The 13,299-nt window shown below is 46.0% G+C and overlaps 6 protein-coding genes across 6 annotated transcripts; 4 read left to right on the forward strand and 2 right to left on the reverse strand.

Moving 5' to 3' along the window:
• Positions 1–36: 36 nt before the first annotated feature.
• Positions 37–940, reverse strand: TRV_00959 (uncharacterized protein; the record flags this gene model as incomplete). Its single annotated transcript, XM_003024838.1, has 2 exons — positions 37–810; positions 938–940. The coding sequence occupies 2 exons, from the start codon at positions 938–940 to the stop codon at positions 37–39; spliced, it is 777 nt and encodes a 258-aa protein (XP_003024884.1).
• Positions 941–1,010: 70 nt separating this feature from the next.
• TRV_00960 (uncharacterized protein) lies at positions 1,011–2,720 on the forward strand (the record flags this gene model as incomplete). The annotated part of the gene is made up of 1 exon (XM_003024839.1): positions 1,011–2,720. The coding sequence occupies one exon, from the start codon at positions 1,011–1,013 to the stop codon at positions 2,718–2,720; it is 1,710 nt and encodes a 569-aa protein (XP_003024885.1).
• A 308-nt stretch (positions 2,721–3,028) lies between these two features.
• Positions 3,029–4,185, forward strand: TRV_00961 (ubiquitin-conjugating enzyme, putative; the record flags this gene model as incomplete). Its single annotated transcript, XM_003024840.1, has 2 exons — positions 3,029–3,090; positions 3,171–4,185. 2 exons carry the CDS (start codon positions 3,029–3,031, stop codon positions 4,183–4,185), a joined length of 1,077 nt encoding a protein of 358 aa, XP_003024886.1.
• Positions 4,186–5,217: 1,032 nt separating this feature from the next.
• Positions 5,218–7,484, forward strand: TRV_00962 (uncharacterized protein; the record flags this gene model as incomplete). The annotated part of the gene is made up of 3 exons (XM_003024841.1): positions 5,218–5,505; positions 5,570–6,141; positions 6,239–7,484. The coding sequence occupies 3 exons, from the start codon at positions 5,218–5,220 to the stop codon at positions 7,482–7,484; spliced, it is 2,106 nt and encodes a 701-aa protein (XP_003024887.1).
• Positions 7,485–8,160: 676 nt separating this feature from the next.
• TRV_00963 (uncharacterized protein) lies at positions 8,161–9,150 on the reverse strand (the record flags this gene model as incomplete). Its single annotated transcript, XM_003024842.1, has 1 exon — positions 8,161–9,150. One exon carries the CDS (start codon positions 9,148–9,150, stop codon positions 8,161–8,163), a length of 990 nt encoding a protein of 329 aa, XP_003024888.1.
• A 614-nt stretch (positions 9,151–9,764) lies between these two features.
• On the forward strand, positions 9,765–11,426 carry TRV_00964 (uncharacterized protein; the record flags this gene model as incomplete). Its single annotated transcript, XM_003024843.1, has 1 exon — positions 9,765–11,426. The coding sequence occupies one exon, from the start codon at positions 9,765–9,767 to the stop codon at positions 11,424–11,426; it is 1,662 nt and encodes a 553-aa protein (XP_003024889.1).
• Positions 11,427–13,299: the final 1,873 nt, after the last annotated feature.

The raw sequence follows: 13,299 nt of genomic DNA on the forward strand, positions 1-13,299 counted from the left end.
TCCAAGCTGCGGTAGCAACTTTTGTCCCTCGGTCATTCATTTCGGTTCTGTTGAGTCGGCCTTCTTCTCGCCATCAGTTTCAAATCCAAGGGACTCCAGCTGTCGAACTAGCTCGTTGATTCTGATAATCTTCTCTAGCTGCTCGGGCAGAAGACTCTCGCCTTTGTCTTTCTTGTCTCGCAGTTCACGAGCCTGCTTGAGCTTCTTCTTCAAGTTTCTGGCCTTCTTTTCCCGTTCAATCGCAGGGTCAGCTTCGGGCTCTTCCTTTTGCCTCACCTCGCTAGCAGCGTCTTTACCGGCCGTAGACCTCCAGCTATCCTTGTCAAGGGCCGTCGTCTCTTTTCCTGTTTTCGGGGATATACCCTCGCTGCTCGCTTTAGTCTTTGGTTTGGTGTCTTTTTTCTTTGTATTCTTCGCCGATGAAGCAGTGTTCTCGCTAACTGCTAGTTCTGCTCCGGGTACGCCTGTCTTGCCACGGTTCTTCCACGAAGCAGCAGCACGGTTCCGATACAGTTCCACATCCTCCGGCGGGCTGTAACCCGGCCTAATTCGTATTTCACGCCGCTGGGAGCCATCGGCACGAACTGAGGCTGGTATATGACGTTCTCCAGTGAGGGCGTTGGTGGTGATGCCTGATATCTTTGTCTCGTTGGCTGCCATAGTTATCGCTTCGTAGCTTTCTCGTTCACTTTCTTTGCGTAGCACCTCCAGTCGTCTAGTAGGCTGTCGAGCGTCTCTCGGGGTTTCTTTTGCAGGGCTCTTCTCTTCCTTTTCTTCGAGCTTTCTGTGTCTATTTGCCTTGTGTTTTCTCTGCTTTTTCTCTCTTTTTCTTTTTTTTTTTTTTTTTTTTGGTTATTCAACTTTAGGTGGACATGAGGAGCGAAAAGGACACAGAGTCAGTGCAGCGAAAAGGAGACGGCTGGTGACGGGAAGATACCATACAGAGACTTATTTGGAATTTTATTCCCTTCTCTGACAAGGGATACGCAATTTCCATTTCCCTTCTCTTTATGGCTCAGCTCAATGGCACTTTGATGCCATTTCTTTACCCATGTTTGTTGCTCAGCCCATCTGCCAATCTGGCCCCCAGGAGTGCATTAAGGGCCGCCAAAAACCTCAAACACTTTCGATTATCTTCTAGCCTCCATACGAGTAATAGGATATCTCCCGACGACCCTTACTCTCAATCGATCGGTAGCGAGACGAACAGCCGCCTAAACCCGGCTCCATCAGACTATGGCCGATCGATATTTCAAGACCGATGCTCTCTTACCGTTCACACTGGCTCGGGAGGATCAGGATGCGTTGCGTTCCTGCGTCTAAAATACCTAGAACATGGCCCTGCGAATGGTGGTGACGGAGGTACTGGAGGGAACATACTCATACAAGCCGTTGAAGGCCAGACAAGTCTACACAAACTGGCGCGAAGAGGCGTGATAAAAGCTGGTAGAGGCAAAAATGGAAGAGGTAAATCACAAGGAGGAGTAAGAGGAGAAGATGTCTTGTTGCAAGTTCCTGTTGGAACAGTGGTACGCGAGATCGAAAGATTCGATCCTGTGGCAGAGAAGGAACGAGAACTGAAGGAGCTCACCCGAGAGCTTGGTAGCAGGACAAAGGCCTTGCAAGCAATAAACTCACGGAGGGATCAGTGGGTGTTATATCCTGGCTCTCAGCCCTCCGATTACTTTGCAACTGATTTCCCGGAACTTGGCCCACCGAGAAGGCCCGATCTTGCAGCTGTACAGCCTGCTGCGCCAATATACCTCGATCTTTCTAGGCACATGGATTCACCAATTGTCCTTGCAGCAGGCGCTGTAGGAGGCCTTGGGAACCCACATTTCGTGTCAAAGTCGATTGGGAGACCTATGTTCGCTACAAAAGGCGAGCAAGGTATGAGGCTCGAACTCGAGCTAGAACTCAAATTACTTGCCGATGTAGGATTGGTTGGTCTGCCGAACGCCGGCAAAAGTACCTTGTTACGCTCAATAACAAACAGCCGGACTCGTGTAGGGAACTGGGCATTTACGACTTTGTCGCCTAATATTGGCACTGTTGTACTGGATGACTATTCCCAACGGAAGGCTAGGTTGGCAACTCCAGGACGGGCCCCGCGCCCACGATTTACAATTGCTGATATTCCCGGGCTGATTGAAAATGCTCATTTGGACAAAGGCCTTGGGCTGGGGTTTTTACGACACGTGGAGCGTGCTGGAATCCTTGCCTTTGTGGTGGACCTCAGCGCAGGAGATGCAGTGACGGCGCTTAAAGGCTTATGGAATGAGCTTGGTGCGTATCAGTCTATGCGGGATCGTGAGCTAAGCCTAGATACCCAGTCTCGACTGTCTCCATGGACTCCAGTTACGGACAACCTAGACGAGCCACGAGTGAATGAGTGGATGGGAGATGAAGGCCATGCCAGCTCTCCGCCTCCGCCGGCAAGAGACTCGTCCCTTCAACCTCTTGTATATGCCAGCCATAATATCTACTCGAAACCATGGTTCGTCATTGGAACCAAGGCCGACCTGCCAGGCACGCAAGAGAATTTCACAGCTCTGAAGGATTACCTTGATCAGGTTGAGAAAGGAACCATCGAACATCCTTCAAAGCAAGAAGATGCTTGGCGGAATCGCATATTCTCCATCCCTATTAGTGCTATCAATGCACAGGGAGTGAATATCATTCCTGAGAGGATTGTACAACTAATGGACGGCGCATATTAAGTAATTTCTCTTGCATGGGCTTGTGTATCATATAGATTTCCTAGAATGTAATATTTTGTTTAATTGACGTACCGTCCTGTGGTATAACTAATCTTGGGATGTTTTCTGTCGAGTTGATTCTGTAGACCAAGGATCCTGGCGACTGATAGTGCCAAGCCTCCGAACTGCCTACCTAAACTAACTAACGAGTAAACTAACTAGTTACCTGTCCCAACCTCATGATAGGGACTATTCTACCAACGTCTCAATTACCTTGCCCGCAACCAACACGACACGGCACTCACCGAGGCTGAGTCTCCGTGAGAACAATGTCGAGTAGCAAGCTTCCCAGGGTTGCAGCTCTCCGCAGACAGCAACTTCGTCTTGAGTTGTAAGTCTTCGCCTTTCGGGAGTTCCCCTTGATTGTTTGACTGCCGGTTACGTCACAAGCTAACATGGACGATTTCATAGCGCGAGTATCAAGGTGTCTCCTCCAGTTGGAGTATACGTGAGCCTTTCTCCAAGTGATCCAGCCCTATGGTCTGGTGTACTGTTTGTTCAGAAAGGTACAATGCGCTTGTTCCAAGCTAGGCTACCTACCATAATTTCGAGTCTAAGCAGCGTAATAGGTCCCTATGCATCGGCCATTCTTCGATTTCAGATCCGATTCCCGCCCTTATATCCTGACCTCCCACCGCTCGTTACGTTTACTACTCCTATATTCCACCCTCTAGTTGTACCTTTGACTACACAGACATACTCGAACCGGCCGTCTGATCTTGATTCTGTAACGGGAACAATTGAAGAGCAGCTACCGCCTGGTGGGTTTAGCCTACGGCATGGTTTCCCACAGTGGTTTATAAAGACCGAACGGAGCAACGTTGGCTCTCTTTCATCATCTAGAAGTACAAGTGGTCAAAAACCGGGGAATATTGGCGTTCACGTAGAGCAGGACAGCGGCCTGGTAGAGAGTAGTACTGATGAAATCATCAGCCGGATTTCACCTCTTCCCTGCGACATACAGGACCCAAAAAAATCTGGCGTTACTGACGTTACTGCCTTGGATCTCCTTGAGTATATCCGTTCAACATTTGACGACGAAACTGTTTTGGATTCAATTCCACTGGAGGCTACAGGGTGTCCAAATGCATGGCATGCTTGGAGTGCACATCGTCGTCATCCACGGACAGGACCAGCAACTGAACGCCGATCCAGCAAGGATGCAGGAGTCAGTTCTCCCTCGACACTGGGGCGAACTTTGAGTCCGGACAGTATACAGAGAAGCAGCCCACAGGCCCGTTCACCCGGCGAGTGGAATTGGGAAGGTGTCTGGCTAAAGAGAGTTAAGGAGAATATTCATCATAGCTTTCTCGAATCGGTACTGTTTGGGAGCTCGTCTCGAGCTGGAAGTTCAGGGGATGACATGGTAAGAATGACCCGTTTCAAATACGTTTTAGAATGTCATTCCCCTTATGCATCTACTTAGTTACTGACTTGATACTTAACAGATCCGATTTCAGAAGCTGGACCACAGTGTCCTGACAAATATAAAAGAAGAGATTTTTGCCCTTCAAGAAAGTCAGCCTGATCCTCGGCCTTTGGCTTAAGTTTCATTGCTTGTTTCCTTTTGATACCCTATATACACCTGCATTTCGCTCTCAGTTGCTTAGCCTTGAGAATATATACATCTGCACACTGCTCTTTCCTCCACCTCTTTGCTTTCTCCTACTCTGCTCTGTTTTGGTTCTGCCCTACCCCGGCTTCTAGATCTACGGCGTTCGGGTTTTATTCTCTGGGTTGTACCTTCCGGCTCCCTTAACCGTAGCCTCCCTTGTGAAGAAGCTATACATATATGCATGTATGTATACGTCTGTTGGAGATAAACATTCCGGGCCATTTTGGATTGTATTATTGTATAATAATATGACTTGTCTGAAATCCGACCTGCATCAGCGTCACATCCCAAAATCCAATATACACCCTTCACACCCTGCAACTAGCCCGGCTTCTCGCCCCCTAAAGGAACCTTTGCCCTGGACTATGTTTTGCGAGCAAACGGCCAAAGAATATTCGAGATGCAGCTAGCCAGACGAAGCGAAAGAGACCGAACCCTGATTATAATTGGCTTAGTATTTGTGCCTATAATTCTACTGTTCGCTATATTTGTTGGCGCGCTGGCCTGTGCCGAGTACTGGAGCATTCGGAACAACCGCCGCCGTGTTCGACGTCGACATAAGAGAAGCCGATCTGACCCTCCGTGGTCCTTCGATTCAACCAAGCAAAGTGATTCCAGTGAAAGCTATTCGGATATATATCAAAACCCAGTGGAGCTAAAAGAGCACGTCTAGAGTGGGTTTGGAGACCTAGCAGCGTGTTATCCAGCCTAAACCAATATCGTACAAAGGAAGATAGCCCAATCTTCTGCCTTTGTAGATACTTGACTTAGGGCTAGCCGTGTTTTCTAGATTAACACTTCGCGTGACTGGTGACGTTGATCAAGCAAGACGCGTTGCAAAGCATGGACTCGACGCACAGTTTAACCGACACCCCAACTCCCAAACCACTGGAGATATCAAAGATATTTCCAAAGGCAAACGAAAACGCCGCAGCCTTAGTCAAGAAGAACGTTTGCTCACCTTGTCGTATACCAAGGAGGCGCTCCTCTCATGTTGTTCGCCCGCCACTTCTTCCTCTATCAACTACCCAGAACGTGGAGAGGAGCAATAAACCTATAACTGCGAGGCAACACCAGCGTCTACATAAAGCTACCGCTCTCCATCCAAAAGCGATGGAAAACCTCACAGTCGTATGTTGATAATAAAGCATTATGGTTTTTTATACTGGTTGCTAATACTGCCCGGGATTGTTAGGAAAAGCGCGTTTGGGATGGTAGGGCGTCATCTGCAGACGTTCGACAACGCCAGCCAACTCCAAAAGGACCAAATATTCTGTCTCGTGCTATCAACGCACTTGCTTTTAGGAGCCGTGAATGTAGTGGCAATCAAGCAGACAATACTGCTAGAGCGCATGGCTTCAGACTTCCTTCTTTACAAAAAGCCTCTATCATTCGAGGGAAAGGGTCTGAAGTGAATTTGCGAGGGCACACAGGTATACAGACAGAGAAAAAGTCCTGTGACGGCCTTTACGAGAAAGCTCAAATCCATAGGCACCAAACCCTTTCCTTTGTAGGTGATAATCCCCTGGCTCCTAAGCCCCGTGACAGTGCTGCCCAAATACCTCGCATCCCCCGGCATATTCCAATCACGTCCGCAGCTGTCAACCTAGTGCCGAACTCCCTGAAATCTAGTCCTGGGCAGGATAATTCAACGTGGGTATCTGCTGTCGTTACAGCTAGTATCAATGACTTTACGAGTGGTGTAAATATAAATGGACCATATGATGCGGATATCCCACTAGATGTCATGATACTAGTTGATAATTCGTAAGTCTTCAGCTTCTACTGACATTGTGTCTTTATATGGGCTAACAAGACCTGTTAGGGCAAGGGTTTCAGAAGGAATGCTGAAGGCCGCGTGTAGAAACGCATTTCAGCTGGCCTCAGTATTAGATATACTTATAGACAGAATCGCCATCTGCTGTATATCTCCCGATCCTACTCAAAACCTGAACCTCCTAATGCCATTATCATCTTACAGTCTAGACACAGTTGAGATTCTGTTCCGGTCACTTCCGGCTTTCCAGCTGCCTCATGGTGAGTCAAGCCGGTCCCGTTTAGCAGGAGCTATAAAGGAGGCCTCCAACTACCTGATTCGCCACTCAAGCAGAGGAGCATCTTGTCATATGTTTCTTGTTAGTGCAGGAAGTACAGTACTGATTCCGGGAGAGTCTAATGGGGATAAACTGCGCTACCATACCAAATCACCTGACAATGCCATGATGATTAACAGCTGTCAGTCACTGGAAGGCTGGCACATTGGAACCAATTTTGGTAGTGAAGAGCAAAGTTCGGTGGACCTCACATTTAGAAGCAAGCTGCAGTTTGCTATTCAACATCTTAGGATAGGTATTGATTCAGGGTACCTTCACGATCTTGTATTGCAGCTTGAAGCAGGGCCTGATTCACAAATTGAGGCCATTCTTGGAGACACTAACCGGAGGGTACTTCGACTCGGCGAATCATGGACAGTTTTAGTGAAAGTGAAACCTATCCCCGAGTTGCAAGGTCCTATCAACAGTGGCCCAGCCACAGCCAACAGGGAGAATGAACCACACACTCCGAACGAGTCAACCGTGAACCGGATGATCGATCAACTTCAAGGAATGCTCAAACCAGCGAGTAATACTCTTAATAACGAACACAACATCATTGCATCCCTTGAGTATAAACACTCAGCACTCTCTGGAAACACTATTCTTTTGACAAGGAATAAATTTACTATTCCTCGATCCCGCAAAGCAGTTACCTGGGATGATAGTGTAAAACCTCCAGCTCCTCGAAGTAATTCTGCAATCAGCCATCGCCAGATCATAAAACCTCCGATCGACAGTGAGGTTATTTCAGTCAAGAAACGTCAACAGATCGTCAGCAATGTTGCTGGAAATGGTTATCAGCCAAAGAAGTCCGGAAAAGATATTGCAAATGGGGCCTCAGTTATAAGGGAAAATTGTTTGTCATATAGGGATATGTCTCCTTTTGGAAGCATGAACCCATATAAGGATATTTGCAAACATGCTGATCCAATAACTTCACAGCAATCCCTAGGCAGAATCCCCGAGTACGGTCATTTGCATCGCTTGGAAGATCCTTTTGCTCGAATACATTAAGTGATCTTAGCCGGTAGCACTTGGAGCATATGTTCAAATGTTGGTTGTTTACATGACAGTTGTGGGGTTTAACATGATGAAACTGTTAAGTCTCAATTTTAATTATGCTGATCCAAGGAAACAGGAAGGAGGGCTAAAAGATGTTTAGCATGGTATTCCTTTACGCAGTTAATATGGAAATAATGAAAGTCGTTCGGGCTTCCGTCCTATGACTTTTTCCAGGGGCTTATCCAGGAAGGAATGCAGACCATCAGTGATCCCTGGTACTATTCTCATCCCAGATTGGCTCTCCATCATCATCAAATTTTGCCCACTGGAAGAAAGAACATGACTGCTTCCCCGGCGCGTAACTAGAATAGCACATCCACATATATTTCCCCCGGGTTTCCCGTTTCCGCTGCACACAACGTAGAACACAAGGCATATTACAGCGGCATCGTGGAGTCTTCTTCGGATGTAGTGAGTCTCGATACCATCGGTAGGTGATATTAATGCGTTTGTTACCAGAGATGGGATGAGGCGAGATAGTCTGCGCAGGAGCAATACTATGCTTCCATTCCTCCTGAGTTTCGGCATGCATCACCAGAAGAGAGTTGTGTGGTAGATGAATTGAGATTTGGCCTTGTATATCCGAGCGGGAAAGATTGGACTTTTGTTTCTCCTCTTTGCTAATATTCTAGCCATGTTCCCCGTTGATATTTTTATCGGCATCTCCATCCTCATCCTCGTCAGGGGGTACAATTCTGCGCACCCGAAATTCTCTGGCGACACCAAGGCTCAGGCTACCAATGACTGCTCTGGGCCCTAAGTACGTCAATTCATCAGAATGGTATCCCACGCTCTCAGTGGGGCCGTCGTAGCAATTAACGAAGGCGGCATTTGGCTCCCACTCCCTGGGAGATTGGTATTTCAGTTTTTTGCCATTTGGATAAAATGTCTTCACTCGCTTTTCAATTTCCTGGTTCACGGTCTTCTTAACGATGGCCGAGACTCGGCGCAGTTCTGGTGTCACTTTGCGAACATCGTTCCTGAGGCTCCCATAGTATGAGTACTGGGATTGTTGTTCCTTTTGCTCTTCTTCCGTCATAACATAAAACCCGGCAGAGTGCGGGCTTGATACAACATTGTCAAATAGTTGGAACTTTTGCCGGGCAAAGGTTCGTGACTCCTCTAGAAGCTCATTCAATAAAGCTGTTGCCTCGGCTGGCGGGAGAAAGTTATGTATCAGTGTACAGGATGTGTACCGTGATATATCATCAGGAGAGTATAGATGAAGAGTTTTGCCTTTGCGAGTTGGAAGAAGGCTAGGGGAATTAATTTCTCGGTCAGAGTTCAACCGTATTCTGTAAGACGACAATGAGCTTTGGATAGACCCAGAGTTGCTGGTTACTTGCTTATTTTTCTTCCTTGCAATACCATGCTCAATAAGAGATGAAGTAGTGGCCTCGATAGAGCCTTCATTGGCTATGAGGAGATCTAATAATTCACCTGGCGAGATATCTGGAAAGATAGACGCCAGTTTAGCCAGTTTCACGTCTGTTGAGTCGTCTTCCTCATGGTCAAGATTCCCGGAGCTAAGACGCTCATCATCGCGGATATCCCCTAAACTTGTGCTGGTAGCCGTGGATGGTGTCCTCCGCCGCTTCCTTACGATGAAGTTATCCATCTTGAGCGCGCCAAAGTAAGGGACAGGCAGAAGCACATCTTATAAGCTATTACTAGCCCACCGATTCAGTTCGTCACTCTCGTATTAATAATTGAAGCTTGATGGTGATGAACTCAAAATTTAAAGCATCAAATGCCTCTTTAATATGCATGGTATTCAAAACAGAAGCGTCTCTATGACCCTATCTCACCCCCCTTTTTTTTATCCTTGAGGACTGGTATCAACAACATCAATCGACGCAAGCAGGCAGAAGACGTTCCTTTGGCTTTTTTTGATTAGTCATAAATTCGTGAGTTCGTAAATTTAAAGTTTAAGGTAACTTTATCTATAATTAGAATATATTGTGTAAAGGAGATGGAGGATTTTATTGGCTAATATTGATGACTAAGTATAAGCTTGGCAGACAATATAACTGGGCACAGATATATATACAGAAGTCATATAGATTATGTCAGCAAATCACCCGCAGTTTGACTTTTTCTAACAAATGATACGTCCATGGGTACGGAGGAGCGTAGGCGGTAAATCGGTATTACTCTTACATCTCCCAGCAGCTTTATCTCTTCTAGGATTCATGAAAAGCTTACGGGATATATGACCTCAGCTCAGTGCTAATGACTACATTAAATGAACTTATAAATAGGGCAATATTCTCAATATCTGCTCCTGATCCCAATGACCCAATTCTGGAATGTTACGGATATGAAGTTCAGAAACTGAAAACGGCTCTTCTGGATACACCAGACAGTGCCCTCCAACTCGCTGACGCGAATCTAAGAATATTTCCATTCAAGGATGTGAAAGATTGTTGGCGGAGGCTTTACACTGATGCCAGCCTAATCAAAGCATGCCAGCTACTGAAGAAACACATCCAACGCAGTGACAAGGCCGGCCATGTCAGCGGAAAGAAGGTAGATAATGCACAGCAAGTGTGCCTGAGTGGATCACTGGATGAGGGAAGAGATGAATACTTGGAGGCGGACTCTCCCACTCTTTATCCTTGGGTATCAGATGTCATTCACATCCTGGATAAAGCTTTGATAATGACTGGTGCTCCTCGCCGAACAAGACTAATAGAGGACCTGTTATCTACATTTCAAGGAAGCCTTCGCTTGGATTATGTTACCTCATTTATCTCATCTATACCATCCGGCCAAACTGAGCTTCCTCACTTACTTCCGTCTCGGCCGGCTAAGAGACAAAAGCTAGGCGAGAGCAGCAGTTTATTTCCCTTAGATTATGCCCCTCAGCCTTCTTTAAGAAACCCTGTACCCCGGGTTGCAGAGCTTACATTCGAGGAATTTACAGAACACATATGGAATATACGGACGCCCATAGTTATTACCAATGCGATCAACCACTGGCCAGCCCTGTCTTCACGGCCATGGTCGTCACCTAAGTACTGGGCGGAAAGGACATTTGGCGGAAGGAGATTGGTTCCAGTCGAGGTTGGGAGGTCGTATACGGACGAAGGCTGGGGCCAACGGATTATGCCATTTGCTGAATTTGCAAAAGATTATCTATGGCGAAGCACCAGTTCAACTGGCAAGGAAGCACAGACTGGTTATATGGCACAGCATGACCTTTTGACTCAGATTCCGGCACTGAAGGAAGATATTTGTATTCCCGATTACTGCTATGCCGAACCACCTGCACCTGAACCAGGTACTCCTCTATATAAAAAGAACATACAACAAGCAGACAACGGAAACAGTTCAAAGGAAGTTCAACAAGGGGAAGCATCGATGCCTCATGGTAATAAAGGGAAATTTACTGAATACCATGACAGTGTGGATGGTGAAGATGGTCTCAGTGATAATATTACCACGGCTGACCCCATAATCAATACTTGGATAGGGCCTTCATGGACAATATCTCCATTACATCACGATCCATATCATAACATCCTGGCTCAAGTGGTTGGCGCAAAATATATTCGTCTTTATTCTCCCCACACTCCAGCAAGTCAAATTTACCCGCGTGGAAAAGAAGTTGTGAACCATAAAGCCTCGGATGCATCTACCATGGAGAAGAAGGGTGATGCAGGCCAGGAGCAAATAGATATGTCCAATACATCTCAAGTTGACATATCAGCCATTGAATTATCCCCCGCAGAGGTAGAAGCCTGGGAAGAGCTTTGGCCTGGATTTTTCAAGGCAGAGTATGTGGAAACAATTCTACAAGAGGGCGAATGCCTGTACATCCCTATTGGCTGGTGGCACTATGTTCGAGGATTGCAAGCTGGTATTAGTGTTAGCTTTTGGTGGAGTAAATAACTGGACGGGAACTAAATACCTGTTATGCTACTGGCTGTTATAGATAATCATACGCCTAATATCACAATTGATACACTTGCAACACAGGGAGCACCCATCTCTCGACGTAAGGTACCATACTTTGTTGAATTACTCCGTATCCGCTCTACTTTGCTCAACATAAACCAGGCCATTTACCGAATGCGAATTCTCAAGATTTCAAGAGTAGTATTCATCGGAGACTCACAGAAAATTCCAGTGTTGTCTCTAATTCGCGATATATAGAGAGGCCAGAGAGTAACCGCTCTTTTGCTTCTAATTCCAGCCTCTCTCATATTACCCCAGAAGTACCAGCATAATAGCTGCCTAGGTACATGTTACCCATCCCTACAAACTATCAGCCATACTCAACTTGGCACTAGCCAGCAACTAACAAGCCCTGTTTCTAAAAATCATGCAATATTTATTCCTCAGAGTCAGAGTTATCATTGGGATCCTATGGAATATTAGGTAGTAATTTGCCAGTGTCCGCTCATTATATTGTTTTGTAAGATTGACCAGTTCTCCTTTTTGATATCCAGCGTTAACTACATCATCTCCTAGCTGCCTTGTAATCCCTATGAGAAGTGTAGATTTTTTTCATTTAACTACTATCAAAAGTTGCACTAACGTTAAGGGGCCACTAGTGTCTAATGGATGGGCAAGTTGTTTGAGAAAACTGCCTCATTTAGCTACAATTTCTATAAATAACTGGTCAGCATATGTGGCTCCTGTTTGGCTAGTTAACTATTTCAATGATTTTGCTTTGCTACCAGGTACTCAGTATGCCGAAGGTAACTAACTGCATATGTGAGCTCATGTATCAATTTTCAGTAAAATGTACCCCCTGAACCCCTGACATTAGTGCGTCCTTCGTGGCCATAGAACACGTAACAGAAGACGATACCCTACACATCAAACTATGTAATGCTCTTGAAATCTCTAGTAGATCCTAGGTGGAAGTGCATTTATCCCCTGAATAACAGTCTTTCCAAGATATCGAGCTTGAAAGGCCTAGTTAAATGGCTCATACTTTCATTTCACAATCTTAAGACCCAGGAGCGAGCTATACAATCTAAATACCTTTCTGTGAGTGGCAAAGGATATTTGGACTTAAGAAAAGAACAAGCTGTCCGAGTCTAGTGGTGTGTATGACACTCAGTATAGTATAGATATACAGCATTACCTAGAAATTGTCATCTACCCGGCCGACAAGATGGAACGCTACCATTTCGGGTTGAAATAGTACGCATGGGCAGGTTCGTCATATACTTCTAATCATGATTCGTTTTCATGAGGAGTAAATTAATTTTTTTGGGTAGTATATTGTGAGCATTGTTTTCTGTTTTCAACGCTCTAGTGAATTTTTCAGCCGTGCAAGAAAAATGTTCATGTGCATCCGTATATCGCTCCGGTTATGTCAATTTATAGCCTTGTTTGGACAGATCAGCCATGGATAAGGGGTGAAGGTAACAAGGCCTTTTGGGCCCCAGAGAGAGAATATAATGAGTTTGTTTTGTTCCAAGGGAACCTCCCACGAATCAAGATAGAGCAACGCCGGGACGGCACTCCACCCCTGTGCCTCCCATTTTTCAAGCTTTTGCGGGCCTTGATGGCCTTGGATCGTGGGGGTATGAGCAAGTTTCCTGGTAAGATGAAGGTACATAAGGAGAAATCCCTTGCTCTCTGGTACCAGGGCGTAAGACGGAACCCTTCAAATGTTACCTCAACTAACTAGTTAGCTGATTGTCGAGAACTTAGCTGCTTGGCTTGCAGCAAGCTGAACATCAAAAAGATGTGGCAACAGTCGTATAGATCACAGACAAGGTAGCTGGTAATAATCTGATATCTTGTT

This window comes from Trichophyton verrucosum, assembly GCF_000151505.1.
Source record: "Trichophyton verrucosum HKI 0517 chromosome Unknown contig00089_1.f1.exp, whole genome shotgun sequence".
Taxonomy (NCBI): domain Eukaryota; kingdom Fungi; phylum Ascomycota; class Eurotiomycetes; order Onygenales; family Arthrodermataceae; genus Trichophyton; species Trichophyton verrucosum.